Source organism: Acomys russatus, chromosome 32 (assembly GCF_903995435.1).
Source record: "Acomys russatus chromosome 32, mAcoRus1.1, whole genome shotgun sequence".
NCBI classification, from domain to species: Eukaryota; Metazoa; Chordata; class Mammalia; order Rodentia; family Muridae; genus Acomys; species Acomys russatus.
Window position 1 is genome coordinate 47,479,477 of NC_067168.1, and position 14,335 is coordinate 47,493,811.

At 47.0% G+C, this 14,335-nt stretch overlaps 1 protein-coding gene across 1 annotated transcript in view; it reads left to right on the top strand.

Annotated features, from left to right (window-relative positions):
• The first annotated feature begins 261 nt into the window (after positions 1–261).
• Positions 262–14,335, top strand: part of Snrk (SNF related kinase) — a 32,034-nt gene continuing 17,960 nt past the window's right edge. Inside the window, exon 1 of the mRNA XM_051140800.1 lies at positions 262–979. Within this exon, the coding sequence (XP_050996757.1) occupies positions 391–979 (589 nt within the window). The 5' untranslated portion in view covers positions 262–390. The remainder of the gene's footprint in view (positions 980–14,335) is intronic.

Below are 14,335 nucleotides of genomic sequence, written 5' to 3' on the forward strand. Positions count from 1 at the left end.
ACACACACATACACACACACACACATACACACACACACACACACACATACACACATACACACATACACTGCTCCCCAAGAAAAAAACGTTGTTTCCAATGAGCTGCTACTTTGTGAAATACCGTACTTAACTTCTGTTTATGTTTTGAACTGTAAACTCTCTGTATATAAATAATAGGTTTATAATAGTGACCCCGACTCATTTATGTATCTCAATTGACTTACAGCTCTCAAAATAAGATAAATAAATAGAAAACCCACAGTTGATTGTCTCTTGTTTTACAGATGTCCGTTGCCGTGTTGACAATGAAGGCCTTATTTCCAGCACATCCGCTCATATGAGAAGACCCACTTCAAGCACTTTAAGTATTTTCCCCTTCGTTACACCAGCATGGCAGGGTTCAAGCGAGGATATGACGGAAAAATTGCTGGATTATATGATCTGGATAAAACCTTGGGTCGAGGTCACTTTGCAGTGGTTAAACTTGCCAGACATGTATTTACAGGGGAAAAAGTGGCAGTGAAAGTTATCGACAAGACAAAGCTGGACACACTAGCCACTGGACATCTTTTCCAGGAAGTGAGGTGCATGAAGCTTGTGCAGCACCCCAACATTGTGCGTCTCTATGAAGTCATAGACACCCAGACCAAGCTGTATCTCATTCTAGAACTTGGAGATGGAGGAGACATGTTTGATTACATCATGAAGCATGAGGAAGGTCTTAGTGAAGACTTGGCCAAGAAGTACTTCGCCCAGATAGTCCATGCCATATCTTATTGCCATAAGCTCCATGTGGTCCACAGGGACCTGAAACCAGAGAATGTCGTCTTTTTTGAAAAACAAGGTCTGGTGAAGCTGACAGACTTTGGCTTCAGCAACAAATTTCAGCCTGGAAAGAAGCTCACTACAAGCTGTGGGTCTCTTGCATACTCTGCTCCAGAAATCCTGCTCGGGGACGAGTATGACGCCCCTGCAGTCGGTAGGTAACCCACCCAGGACCGCCTGTCGGGGTGTTGCCTGCTGGCGTTAGTTGGTGGAGTCAGTTCATAACTGAAAATAATTTCAAGGAGGATTTTGATTATATGTATCTTACTTAAGAATTTGGTCTCATGAATACTGTGCATTCCTAAGCCGGCAGGCAGGTTGTTTCCAAATGTCTAAGAGTATTTTAAAACAAAGGAAGCTAGAGTATAGTCGAAGGGGCCTCTCAGGCCGCGCATTGTCTCTTTGTTCTTAAAGTCTGAGTTCATTTCCTTCCCCGCTTCTTAGATTGTTTTCTAGCAGTGGCCTTGGCTGTCCCTTCCTGCAAATGTCCTTTGTCTTGTCACACCACATTGGAGTGATAACATGAATATTACCCACAGTATGAAGAATCAGAGATTACTCACGCTAACTGTGACCTTGAGTAAGTAGCTGACCGCTCTGCGCATTTCTTTGCCTGTAAAATGGATAGGCTTCCGGAGACACTTTGCCTGCTCTTTACTGCGCAGATGGGAACAGCAAACTCTGTGCCACATGCCCGTGTGTGGCGCATGTTGACCGAGCACGCCTCGGCGTCCCCAGCTCTGCTTGTCTGCACGCTTGTCCACACGTTCCTGTCTGGGTGGGAGGGCGTGGTGCCCTTCAGGCTAGTTCAGCTTTGTCCCCTTGGACTGAACCAGTTGTGAACGTCATAGAAGATGTTATTTTGACTTAGAAGGATTTGTTGAGCGGAAGGTGCTGTCAGCTTTACATTGTACTTAATCTCAGAGAAGTGTTCTCTGATGTGCATGCACAGGACATCAGACTCCACAGACAAGAACGTTGCCGTGTGAATTGCAGGCCACAGAAGATAAGTGGTGACAAGAACACGCCATCACGTTAGGCTGCTGATGTCATAGTAAGACAGTGTGGTGAGACAGACTTTGTTAGATGCTTGTGTTCTGAAAAAAAGGGATGGTGGGTGGGCCTGCCTTCTGAGACCACCAGATTTCACTGCAGCCTTTTGTTGGGGTCTTTGGCCCAGAGATTTTTAGAGAGTGAAGACATGTAAATCAGAAAATAAAGCCAGGTTGACAGACTAGGCATGGATGGAAATATGTAGGACAGGGTGAGGCAGATGAGAGCTGCAGTCACACGCCCGCCTGCTTTCCACACCTGAAGTGAGACCAAGCGGGACATTGTGAAAACCAGGAACTGTTGCATAATTTAGAGGACAGTTTGGCAATTCTCTGGTAAAGATGTACACATATGTGACCAGGTAGTTCTCTGTCTCTCTGTCTCTGCCTCTCTGTCTGTCTGTCTGTCTGTCTGTCTGTGTGTGTGTGTGTGTGTGTGTCTGTCTGTCTCTCTCTCTCTCTCTCTCTCTCTCTCTCTCTCTCTCTCTCTCTCTCTCTCTCTCTCTCTCTGTGTGTGTGTGTGTGTGTGTGTGTGTGTGAGAGATAGCCAGACTTGTGCACTCCTGGCCCAAGTGACATCCCAACCCATTGAAGGAATATGGTATCACTGTTGAAGAAATTGTTCAGTATTCTTTACTGAATTGAATAGGCTGGTAAAAACTGTAGCACACATGTCATTGTGATGGGTTTCCTTACGTATACACATGTCATTGTGATGGGTTTCCTTACGTATAAGTTAGGGGCAGAAAGCAAACTGGTAAAGAGCACATGCAGTACCAGTTCTCTCTATGTCTAAGCACAGTGCAGCGGCATGTGCTGAGGGGTGATGCATATGCCATAAATGAACATGTGGAGATTATTCCCGGGAAGGTTAGCGTTTCTGCTGTGCTGGCATTTCTGCACGCATGCTCAGGCGTGCCTCTCCTCCTCCGGCTTCTGTCCTAAAGAAGCTTCAGAAAAGTTAAACAACAAAGTGGGAGATGCTTACCGAGTGGCAGACGGTTGCTTTCTGTTGGTGAAATGGGCAGTGGTTTGGGTCCATATGTCACTTCTTTATCTTTGTTATTTGATGTTTTTTTTTTTTAAATTCATTTATTATTTATACAGTATTTGGGCTGCATGTACACAAGCACATCAGAAGAGGGCACCAGATCTCATTATAGATTGTCATGGCCTCCATGTGCCTGCTGGGAAGTGAACTCAGGAAGAACAGCCAGTGCTCTTAACCTCTAAGCCGTTTCTCCAGCCGTTTTTGTTTTTCTTTTCTTTCTTTCTTTTTTTTTTTAATTTTATTTTAACTGACCCTTTGTAATGTGATGGAGATAAATACAAAATTGCTCCCACAAACAAACTAACAGTTTTTTCCTGTTAGTAAGATATTATGCCAGAGTTAGTGATGTTTTAGCAGAATGTGCACCTGCCAGCCCTGCCCAGGTCCTTCCTCACGGTCCCAGGCTCCTCACCTTAAGGCCGAGCCCTGTGCGTCTGTTCTTCAGGGAACCCGCTTTGGTTTCACTCATCACCTTTCATTGCTATGTAAGTGTTTCTTTTCCTGATAATTTTCTAGGCTCTGAGTTTCTCCTCTTTTATAGTCTTGGAAATTTCGTTAGTGTGTGCTCCCTTCTGCCACAGGCTCCGCCCATCCCAAGCACCTCACCACGTGGTTGCTGTTCTTGCCCATCTTGACCTTCAGTTTGGTTTCATGTTGCACTTTAAAGCTATTTAGAGTGAAGTTTTTTTTTTAATTAAAAGGATATTTTAAGTTTGCCTTTTAGCTTATTGGTTTTTAGTTCATCGATGCTAACAAATATACCTAATTGGGTTTGCTTTGGGAAATATTTTTGGGCTTTTTTCTCAGTGGCTTGATCATAATAATATTTACAATGGTGACTTGCATGTTCCCTGTGTGATTAAAGCGTCTGTGGTTTGGGTACATGAGGAGTTGATGACCGTGTGATGTCTCTCCCCAGAAGAACGGCAGCAGCCTCCCAGCCTGACCCGTGATGCTCTTGCTTGGTGTGTGCTACTTTTAAGCTGTGTAAGCTATGACTTACACGTGTGTTTCCTGTGGTGAGATACACTTTGCTAGTAGAAAAACAGCTCACGTATATGCTTGTTTGGCTACACTTAGTTCTGCTTATTCCTCTGTACTTTGTCTGTGCTGAGGTTTGTTTCCTTTCAGCAATATGTACCTTTCATTTTTGTATCTAATCTGAGTCCATTTTAAAAAGGTGAACTTAGTCTGTATTATTGCTAGAATATTTGCATTTACTTGATTTTTGTAAAAATTACTCATTTTATGTGCATTGATGTTATGCCTACAGGTATGTCTGGGTGAGGGTGTCAGATCCCTTGGAACTGGAGTTGCAGGCAGTTGTGAGTTGCCATATGGGCACAGGTCCTTGGGAAAAGCAGCCAGTGCTCTGAATGACTGAGCCATCTCTCCAGCCCACCTTGACTTCTTGCTTTGTTTTTGTTTTGGTTTTGGTTTTGTTGTTCTCTTGTCCTCTTTCTCCATTTTGTTAAACTACTCAGGTTTTCCTTTCTCAGTTGTTGGCAAGATATGCAATTTGTTTTTCTTTCACTGGCTTTTACTTTCAATTTTTAAAAAAAAATTCCTTTTTCTGCAGTTAAGAAACTTTAGTAGTGGAATTTTGAGTTGCTTCCATTTGTTTTTTTGTTTTTGTTTTTTTCTTTTTTCTTTTTTTGAGACAGGGTTTCTCTGTGTATCCCTGGCTGTCCTGGACTTGCTTTGTAGACCAGGCTGGCCTCAAACTCACAGAGATTTGCCTGCCTCTGCCTCCCGAGTGCTGGGATTAAAGGCGTGCACCATTTGTTTAATGGTGCTTTTTACTTAACTGTGTCTGTTCCCCAGCTGTGCTGTGTTTTTGCTTGTCTGTAAGCACTCCATTAGGTGGGTTTGTCTGGGTGTTTATTTTTCTACCTTGTGACCTTGGTTCTTCCTGCTCTCATTTTTCCTGGGTGCAGTGGCCCGTTAGTTGTTTGTTTATGTTATCTTTCTGAGATTTTCAAATAGCTTAGCTGTGAAAAGGTGTTGTAGCCCCTACTTCTAAGTGGCAAGTCCTGGTTCTGGACTTGGCGTGTGGCAGATCCAGCTTGTCCTCTAGATGCCAACCTCTCTCTCACAGTCCGTTCTCCTACCTGGAGCATGGGTCTGCATGTAGGTAGGGTAGAAAAGCCACAGCACCGTTCCTTGGTTCAGTTCCCCCCTGATTCCAGGGTAACTCTCTAGGAAACTAGAAAACACCATAGGAGGCCCTCAGAGCTGAGTTTGGTTCCTCCCGCCTTCCATCCCACCTACAGCTCTTCCTGCCAAGTCTAGGACTAGAGGGGAAGTGATTGTTCCAGAACAGCTGCATCAGGGTGACTCCTCACTGGAGAGGGAAGAAAATGATGGTGTGCACAAAAGCCCCGGATATCACTGCAGCCTTGGAGCACTGTGGGGAGACTGCAGTGTGGCCATGTACAGCCACAGGGGTCCCCTGTGGAAGAACAGGAGAGCTGCACTGGGGAGGAGGCTCACAGCTGCCAGCAATGTGAGAATGGGGCTGCACGGGCATTTCTCGGTATGGTTTTTATTTCCCAAAACGTTCCAGGAAACCACTTATTCAAGTTTTCTTCCTTGTAGAAGCTCCAAGCTGTGAGGACTGTCCTGGGCCTCGGCTTTTAGCTCTTGTACAGCTGCAGAGCCCTGATGTTGCTCAGTGCTTCTCCACTTCTCTAAAAGTTTCAAGTTAAAATTAAATTTGGCACTGAGACTTCTTAAAATATCTCTTGAGATTTAGAGTCTTCCTGGGCTATTAAATTTCTTGACCTGAAAACTCTTATATGTTTCCTAATTTATAGACAGATATCTCAAAGATGAGGTAGCCAGTCTTGACACTAATTTATAGACAGATATCTCAGATGAGGTAGCCAATCTTGACACTAATTTATTATGACCAGTTAAGGAATAAATAGAAGTGAGATCTGAGTTACTTTAAGCATGGCTTGACATTAATATAATGCTTCAGATTAAGCAAGTAGCTCTTTGGGGGAGATATTTGTGTATGTGTAGTCTGTAGGATTTCTCACGCTCATGGCTCTGCATTTAATGCTGGTCATGAGAATTCCTGACTGTGCAGCTCATGCATAGTAGCACACAGATGGTAGCATCCTTCCTAGGTCTGCTCCATCCGCGTCCAAGTACTGGCCCTTACAGAACACTGGCTCTCCATAAGCCGGGAATAGCTAGGAGCAGCCTCAGCCAGAGACCCGGGCACCGTGCTCCTTTACTGTGAAGCCTGAATGCTTTGCTCCTGTCTTCAGAAACAAGGCAAGGACGTCGGATTGCTATTCCTAAAGTGCCCCAAAGCATACACAGTGGCAAAGAGGAAGTACAGCTGGTACTATTCATAGTTGACATGGCTAACTTCGTGGGAAATCTCAAGAAGACTACAGAAGACTCACGAATAAATGAGTTCAGCTCACAACTTCAAATCATAGAAAATACAGTTGCATTCTGTAATAACCATACCACGCATGGTAGCGCACACCTGTAATCCCAGCACTCGGGAAGCAGAGGCAGGCTGATCTCTGTGACTTTGAGGCCAGCCCAGTCTACAAAGCAAGTCCAGGACAGCCAAGGCTACACAGGGACACCCTGTCTGGAAAAAACAAAATACACACACACACACGGAGGCCAATATTTAAACGGTATTATTTGTAATGAAATACATAAGAATGTCTGTGGACATACCTAACTGACAGGGATGAGCAGCTGATGGGAGAGCCTGAGGCCTGCGTAGATGGAGCGCATGCCCATTCCCGGCTGGGGGTCAGTGTGGATGGCCACCTCAGTGCTCTTCAGCAGATTCCCATAGCTCCCATGGAGATGGCTAGAGTCTGCAGGGACAGGCAGAGAACCTAGAATGACCAACCTTAGCAACAACAAAGCAGTATCCAGGGTTACAGAGGAATCAGTAATAAAACCAGATTCTGCCACACTGTGGCAGTTTCTTACAAAATAAAGTGTACACTTACCATGCAGCCCTGTAATCACACTTGTGTGCCCCAGAGAAATGAATATTTGTGTTTACATGGACCCACAAGTCCACCATTGAGGGGAGAGCTACACTATCCACACCATGGGGGTTTGTGCAGGATTAAAACATGCCCATTATTGAAGTTCGTCTTTTTAAAAAAAAAAGATTTATTTATACAAATTTCTGCCTCCATGTAACACCTACAGGCCAGAAGAGGGCACCAGATCTCACTATAGGCGGTTGTGAGGCACCATGTGGTTGCTGGGAATTGAACTCAGCCAGTGCTCTTAACCTCTGAGCCATCTCTCCAGCCCTGAAGTCCATCTTAAGGGTGGGGAACGCTTTAATTCCAGCACTAAGAAGGGAGAGAGGCTGGAGGATCAGGAATTAAAGCCAGCTTTAGTTACAAAGTAAATTGTGTCATAACAAACACAAAACAAAAACTCCCACCTCAGACCAGACTCTATAATTGCATTTATGTGATTCTCCTGAAGTAACATTGTAGGGAACACATTATTAAGTGTGAGGGTTAGAGGTGGTGGTGGTTCACAACACAAGGCCTGTGATAAATTGCACCAAAATTTCACCTAGTAACCGTAAAACACTGAGGTCTGAGTGAGCTGTGCAAGCTGTCCCCGCCTGCGTCGTCTTTTGATCTGTATAGTTAGCTAAGGTGCTGCTCTCCGTGGACTGCCACACGGCACGTCTGTGAGTCTGTGTGTGTGTGTGTGCATGCACTCCACGTGGAAACATGCAATCTGTCTCCTGTGAAGTTAGTTAGCTCCTGGGCGTTGTTTAGGGACTCCATCTTTTCCTGCATCTGGGCATCACGGCTCATTCCTGCAGTCCTGAAGACGAAGGATGCTGAAACGGGAGCACTGCTATGAGTTTGAGGCTAGCCTGGGCTACATAGTGAGTCTAGTGGCCACACAACTCTCAGGATTGCTTTCCTATTCCTTCCTCACTCCCTCTTTCTCTGTTTGGTGGTTCTGGTCCCATCTGCTGTGGCCATTGTGGAGGTCGTACGCTGGGCCTGGGTCTGTCTCCTGACGTCCTCAGCTCCCATCCCTTTGCCTAAAACCGAATAGTGCTGTCTAGGATTTGCCTGCATACATGCCGCCAGGTCCGTGAGGCCCTTATTCTCCAAAGGCAAGGCCCCTGCATGGCCAGTCCTTCTCCACTCTCTGGGCTCTGTCACCTCCAACACTGATAGTGCCTGACCCAAAGCCTCAGACCACTGCCATAACTGCCTTAGTGTTTCCTCTTCTGGAGAATCACAGAATGCTTTCGTCTGTGCGGTGGCTGCTGTCCCGTGGGGGGACATTTGGCCTGAGATCCTGGCTGCCTGTGGTTGTGGGAGAAAGAGTATCTGAGCTCTGGAAACCTGTCCTCGGGGGAATTTCCACAGTGTTGGCTGCCATGGGAAAACGCAGAGGGAGGGTGAGCCTGGGAGCGTTCCCCACATGTTGGTTTTAGTTGTATTTAACTTTCAGAAAGCTGTTTACATATGCACACTAGGTCAGCTTTTACAGCTGGGAGCTTTCTTCCCTTTTAAAACAAATGTAAACTAAGAAAATGAAGGTGCTGGTATTTGTGGTATAGTTGGTTAATATTTGTGTTTTAAAAAAGTAGCAGTTGGTAGAGCGCTTGCTTAATGTGTGTATGCAAGGCCCTGGGTTCAGCCCCACTCACTGCTGCATGAGCCTGATGCGGTCCGTCCTGGCGAGGCGCTCTGCAATCCCAGCACTCGAGAAATGGGCCAGAAGTGCAAGACCATAAGTTCTATGCACCCCATCTTTCTCTTCCACATCCATGTAGAGATGGGGTGCTGGAGCTTGAGGAGCACTCTGAGAAGAGGCAGCAGCAGCCGTTAGCTGCAGACATGCATGGAGGCGCAACATGGACTCCCCGGGCCACATGCTCAGAGCACCGGCACCCTTGTCCCCTTCGGGTATGTAGTTTTCAGGCTGCCTCCAACTCAGCCCTCCTTCCTGCCGAGCGATGAGGTTATAGAACAGGCCTGCTTTTCTTGGTGGTGTGAAATGTAAGCATTTTGAAGAAGAAAAACTGGCTTGCAAATCAAAGAATTTGGTGGTTAGAACAAATCTGTTTTTTGAAACAGGTGTCTTGTAGCCCAGGCAGGCTTCAAACTTGCTTATGTAGCTGAGGATGACCTTGAGCTGTGTGTGACTTTGTTCTCTCTTAGCTGTGGTTCCTGTCAGCTCCTCATTCACCACTCTGACCATGGTGGAGCAAGGTCAGGGGCAGAGCTGAGTTAGCCATGCAGACTGCTCTGCAGAAACGGGGCTCTTCACAGCTTCTGGTCCAAACATGCCCTCTTCAGCTTTTCTGTCTGTCTCATCCCCTTCTTCCTTTGATATACACACCTGCATAATCTTTTCTGCTTTTTAAAACCCTGACTTACCCAGGTTTGTTGATGAACTCTGTTTTTGTTGTTTTTAAATACAGCCAAGGATTAGGAAGATACCTTAGTTGGTAAAATTGTTGGAGGACCCGTGTTTCATTCCAGAATCCATATTTTTAAGTCAGGTGTGTTACTGTGTATGCTGAGGAGGTGGAGACAGGCATAGATCCCTGTGCCCAGCCTAGTCTGCGTGGTGAGTTCCAGGTCAGTGAGATGAGCCCTATCTCAAAAATAATAAAAACAGTGGCTGGCCGATACTTGAGAAACACCGGCTGAGGCTGTCCTTTGGCCTCCACACTTAGGTGTACACCTGCAGGCACTGTACACACAAACACATTCTCTGTTTATAGCAGTAATGCCCAAATTAGTGTCCTTATAGGTTTAGCCCCTGAAGCTTAAGGCAGAAGCTGTAGCCTACCAGCCACTGTGGCTCTGTGTCTGGGGACTGGAGGCATAGAGACCGTCCAGGGTAAACTGAGGACCTGGAGCCCAGGTATGGGCATGCTACATTGCTGAAAATAAAGGAGGGGTTAGTGGAGAGGTTGGCTAAGAGGGCGATGGTGTTTGGTATGCCACATGTGTAAAGTGCCTGTGGAGGCCAGAAGAGGGCGCCAGATATCCTGGGATTGGAGTCGCAGGTGCCTGGACCAGTGTGTGGTGCTGGGGATTGAACCAGAACAGCCAGCTCTTAGCCACTGGACCATCTCTCTAGCCCCTCAGATGGACACACTTCTCTTACTGCACTTTAAATCATCTAGGTGAGATTTGGAAAGGATGATGGGCATTTGAGCTAAGGGTTCTAGACAGGGCTGTCGCTGAGGAGGCTGTCAGCCAGCCAGCACAGTGCAGTGGACTCAGGTGTTAGCTCATTTGGAGTCTGTTTCACACGTGTGTGCTATCACTAAGGTTGTCCACATCAGCTCCTCACTGGACCTGCAAAGCTTTGCTGAGGCTCGTAGGAAACCTGCTGAGAGCTTAGGCCAGGGCAGTCCCCGCGGTGTGGCCCAGCACTGTGTGCCAGGGTGTGATTTTGTTTCTGTGCCAGGCAGTAATTACTCTTTAGAGGACTGAAATGGTTAGAACAGATTGTTGCAAGAACACCAGAATCAGGCAGTATAAATGCATCAGATTAAGTGTAATTCAGCTCCAGGCTTGTGTTGTAGCATCCCAAGTAGCCTTTTTGGTTTGAGGGTTTTGGTGATTTATGCTTTTCATATACTGCACACAAGAGCCTTTATGAGAGAGCACCATGTGCTAACTGGGCTTGGCTGTCAAAAGGAAGCGCCTCTGGGCTCCTGAGGACTTGCTTTCTGCTTCATTTGAGATCTCCATCTCTGTCTTCAGTCCGCCCATGCAGTGGGGCCAGCCAGCCCCAGGCCTGCGTGAGGGGTGGTGTCCTACTGCCTTTCAGCCCTAACATGGTGCTCAGGTGGTTGCTTTGCTGCCTGTCCAGTACAGACACATCTGTTACCAAATTAGAAGAAAACAACTTGATGCAGATTGCTGGGATTAGCCATCTAGCTGCAGGGTCACAACGATAGCATCATTAGGGGGTCGGGGTTAATTGTGGAGAGTCTGAGTGGCCTCTGTCTGACTGACTCTGCAAAGTTGTTGAGGGTGGAGAGGAGGCTGCTGTGTGAATCTGCGTCTGCTTGTGCATTTCCTTCTTATGTCTCTCCCTGGAGCCCAGGCCATCCTGTGCCTCCTGCCCTGCAGCCTCCCAAGTGCACCGCCACACCCTGCTCACAACTTCTGAGCTGGCCCTAACTTAGCAGGGTACCAGGAAGCAGGGAAAAAAAAGAAAGAAAGAAAACAGATAAACCCACAGTCCTTTGCAGCTAAAATGGACAGGCCACATATATTTTGTTTATGGCTGCCATTCAGAGTCTCTTACAGATTTGTTTTTTGTTTGTTTGTTTTAACGTAAAATGCTAGCAAGTTCAGTATTTCCTGTCTCCGGCTTCAGCTAGTAGGTAGTATGGAGACACCCCCCCCCCCAGAGGTGGGCTTCCTGTTAGCAGCAGTGATGGGAGGAATTTGGGGGGGTGTAGTGCTCAGGGATCTTTGTGATCTGGTGAGCCCAGTTTTTAAAGCCTGTGGTGGGTGACAGATGAACCCTGCAGGCTGGAAAAGGGCAATGCTTCTGCCACTCCCAGGCCTCGGTGTGATGGGATCTTGGTGCACAGCGTGGTAAATATTAGTGCATACATGTATTGACTTTCCATCTCAGTGTCTGCCTGTGGCCCTTCAGTGGCGGTCTGGGGCCTCGCCTTGTGAGAGTTCCTCTGCACCTGGCAGTTCATGTCATGTGGGCAAAGTAACGTGACTGCCATGTTCAAGAGGTATCAGGAGAACTATTTTACATGCTAACTGGAAAGATGGCTTATATGGTGGAGAAGGAATGGCAGACCCTTGGTATGCAGTCTGTCAAATGAGCTCTAGTGCAACTCAGGGTTTGTGTATGAAGAGATGAGGGGAACGTGAGCCCTAATCTCTGATTGGCCTTTCAGAGGAGATAAAAAGAGTCTCATTAAATAACATAGAAGTAGGCACTGTAGAAGAAGACGTCTAATCTTACACGCGACTGTGGCATTCAGGATGCAGCGTGAAACTGTAGTGGTCAGGGTTGTGGGACTATGAAGGGTAAACATCACACTGAAAAACCAGTGGAAAGTCCACGCACAAGGCACAGCCAGCTGCTTCTCAGAGGAAAAGTGCTGAAGTGACTCAGTGGAGAAGAGACGTTTTTTCAATATGGTTGCAAGTGGAAAGAGGCTCAGATAGTGCCCACACCATTGTATGAACTCAAGCTTGCCCCCCAGGCCTACGTGTAAGACTGTAGACCTCGATAGAAAAGAGCACGGCAGCCTTTACCTGTTTGTCTCAGCTGAGTCTTCCATGAAAGGGACTTCTGCAGCTGATGCTTCGCTAGCTTCTCACCCATCTTTAATACAAAGTCATTGGAAGCAGACTCCATCTTACCTGCTAAACCAAAGTGTCAAGTATGCACAGACTTCAGGTTTGTCCAGGGCCGGTTCTGCATACTCTGTTGTGTTGTAGTGACCAGACAGATGCAATCACTGCACATCTGTCTTGACATGACACATCTCTGCTGTGTGCTCAGTCAGGCTGGTGGCTTTGCACTGAGTGGGGTTTGAAGTGTCCAGTGACTGCCTGGATGCAGGTGTGAAGACCTGCGTCCTGACCGAGCTCTCCAGTGAGTGCCCCTTTGAACAAGCCCCCACTGCACGCTGCTGTGCCCGGCCCTTTCTCCATGCTTTTTACTTCAGTGATATGAACACCTTAGACTTTGAGACCAGTGTTACGACAAAACTGGTCGACAGCTAGAGATTTTCCCCTAGAGCTTATACAGGGAAGGTATTCATCAAAAAGACCTAATTCTATTGCTAATTCTTCACCATAGTCCTTAGGGAGTCCTTGATAGATTGTTCTGATTAGGTAGAAAATTTGAGGTAATCAGGGCATTCAGATGGACTTTGTCTAGGATGAAACTGGGTGGCTGCCTGTGCTTTCTCTGACTTTGGTGTCCCCTTCACCAAGAGCATGCCAGTCTGTCATGAAGCGGGGACATGGGGTTACTCAAAACAGCCTCCCACACTGCCTGATACCCACCTGGTTCATGAGCATGAGATGGATCCCTCCACACGTTAGTACTGAGGTCACACACGCGCGTGTGCGCACGCACGCGCACACACACACACACACACATGCACATCTATAGACACATTATGCATACATACAAAGATGGTCAATAATCTGGGATTTTGTAAAAACCTTTTATGACAGCTATAGATTTTTGGGGAATTTAGCTGGGTTTATTATTTGAGTTTTCTTAATCTTTGAAGCAATTACTTGTGTTAAAAACTGAAATAATTCACCAGGCAGTGGTGGTACATACCTTTAATCCCAGCACTTGGGAGGCAGAGGCTGGCAGATCTCTGAGTTCAAGGCCAGCATGGCGTACAGAGTGAGTTTTGGGGCAGCCAGAGTCACACAGAGAAGCCCTGCCTCACAGAACAGAGCTCAGGGCTGGAGTGATCCTTAACTGCTCTTACTGTGGAGAGGCTGGTCTGGGAGCCGCTGAGAGAGCCCACGATGGCCCTGTCACAAGGAGGGACACTCTTCTTTAAGAACACAGACGATGATGAGGCTGTCTTCGTTCCTGTAAAAACTAACACACACACACACACACACACAGACACACACACACAGAGACACACACACACAGACACACACACCCACAGACACACACACACACACACACACACACACACAGACACACACACACACACAGAGACACACACACACACAGAGACACACACACACACACAGAGACACACACACACAGACACACACACACAGAGACACACACACAGACACACACACACAGAGACACACACACACAGAGACACACACACACAGAGACACACACACACAGACACACACACACAGACACACACACACAGACACACACACACAGAGACACACACACAGAGACACACACACACACACACACACACACCCTGCTAAGGTGGCTCTCACCCTAGCATGCCTGTTTCTCTCATGAAGCCATGCTAAATGAAGTGGCGTGTGATTTTTTTTAAACTTTTTTTTCTTCTTCATTTATGAAAGTTGTTTCCAGCCTGGTCCTAGGTGTGTAAAGTGGGACGTGAGGCATGCTGAGTTGGTGCCTGCTGCCGGCCTGCTTGGTCTGAGGTGTGTGCGTGATGCTCTTGGGCTTCCTGACCTTTCCCTGTTTTGATGAGTCAACACGTTTGCACAGGTTGTGAACAGCTGACTGAAGCATGCTGCAGCGGTCTTCTCTGCTCACCCTCTGCAGCCTGCTGGGGTTTCTTACACTGCCTCCCTCTTAGGTTTGTGTTGGAAAGCTAGGAATACACGCTGCGTGTCATGCAGCCATGGGCTGCCTTTCCCACAGCACTTGCAGGGCTGCGTTCTCCATGGTC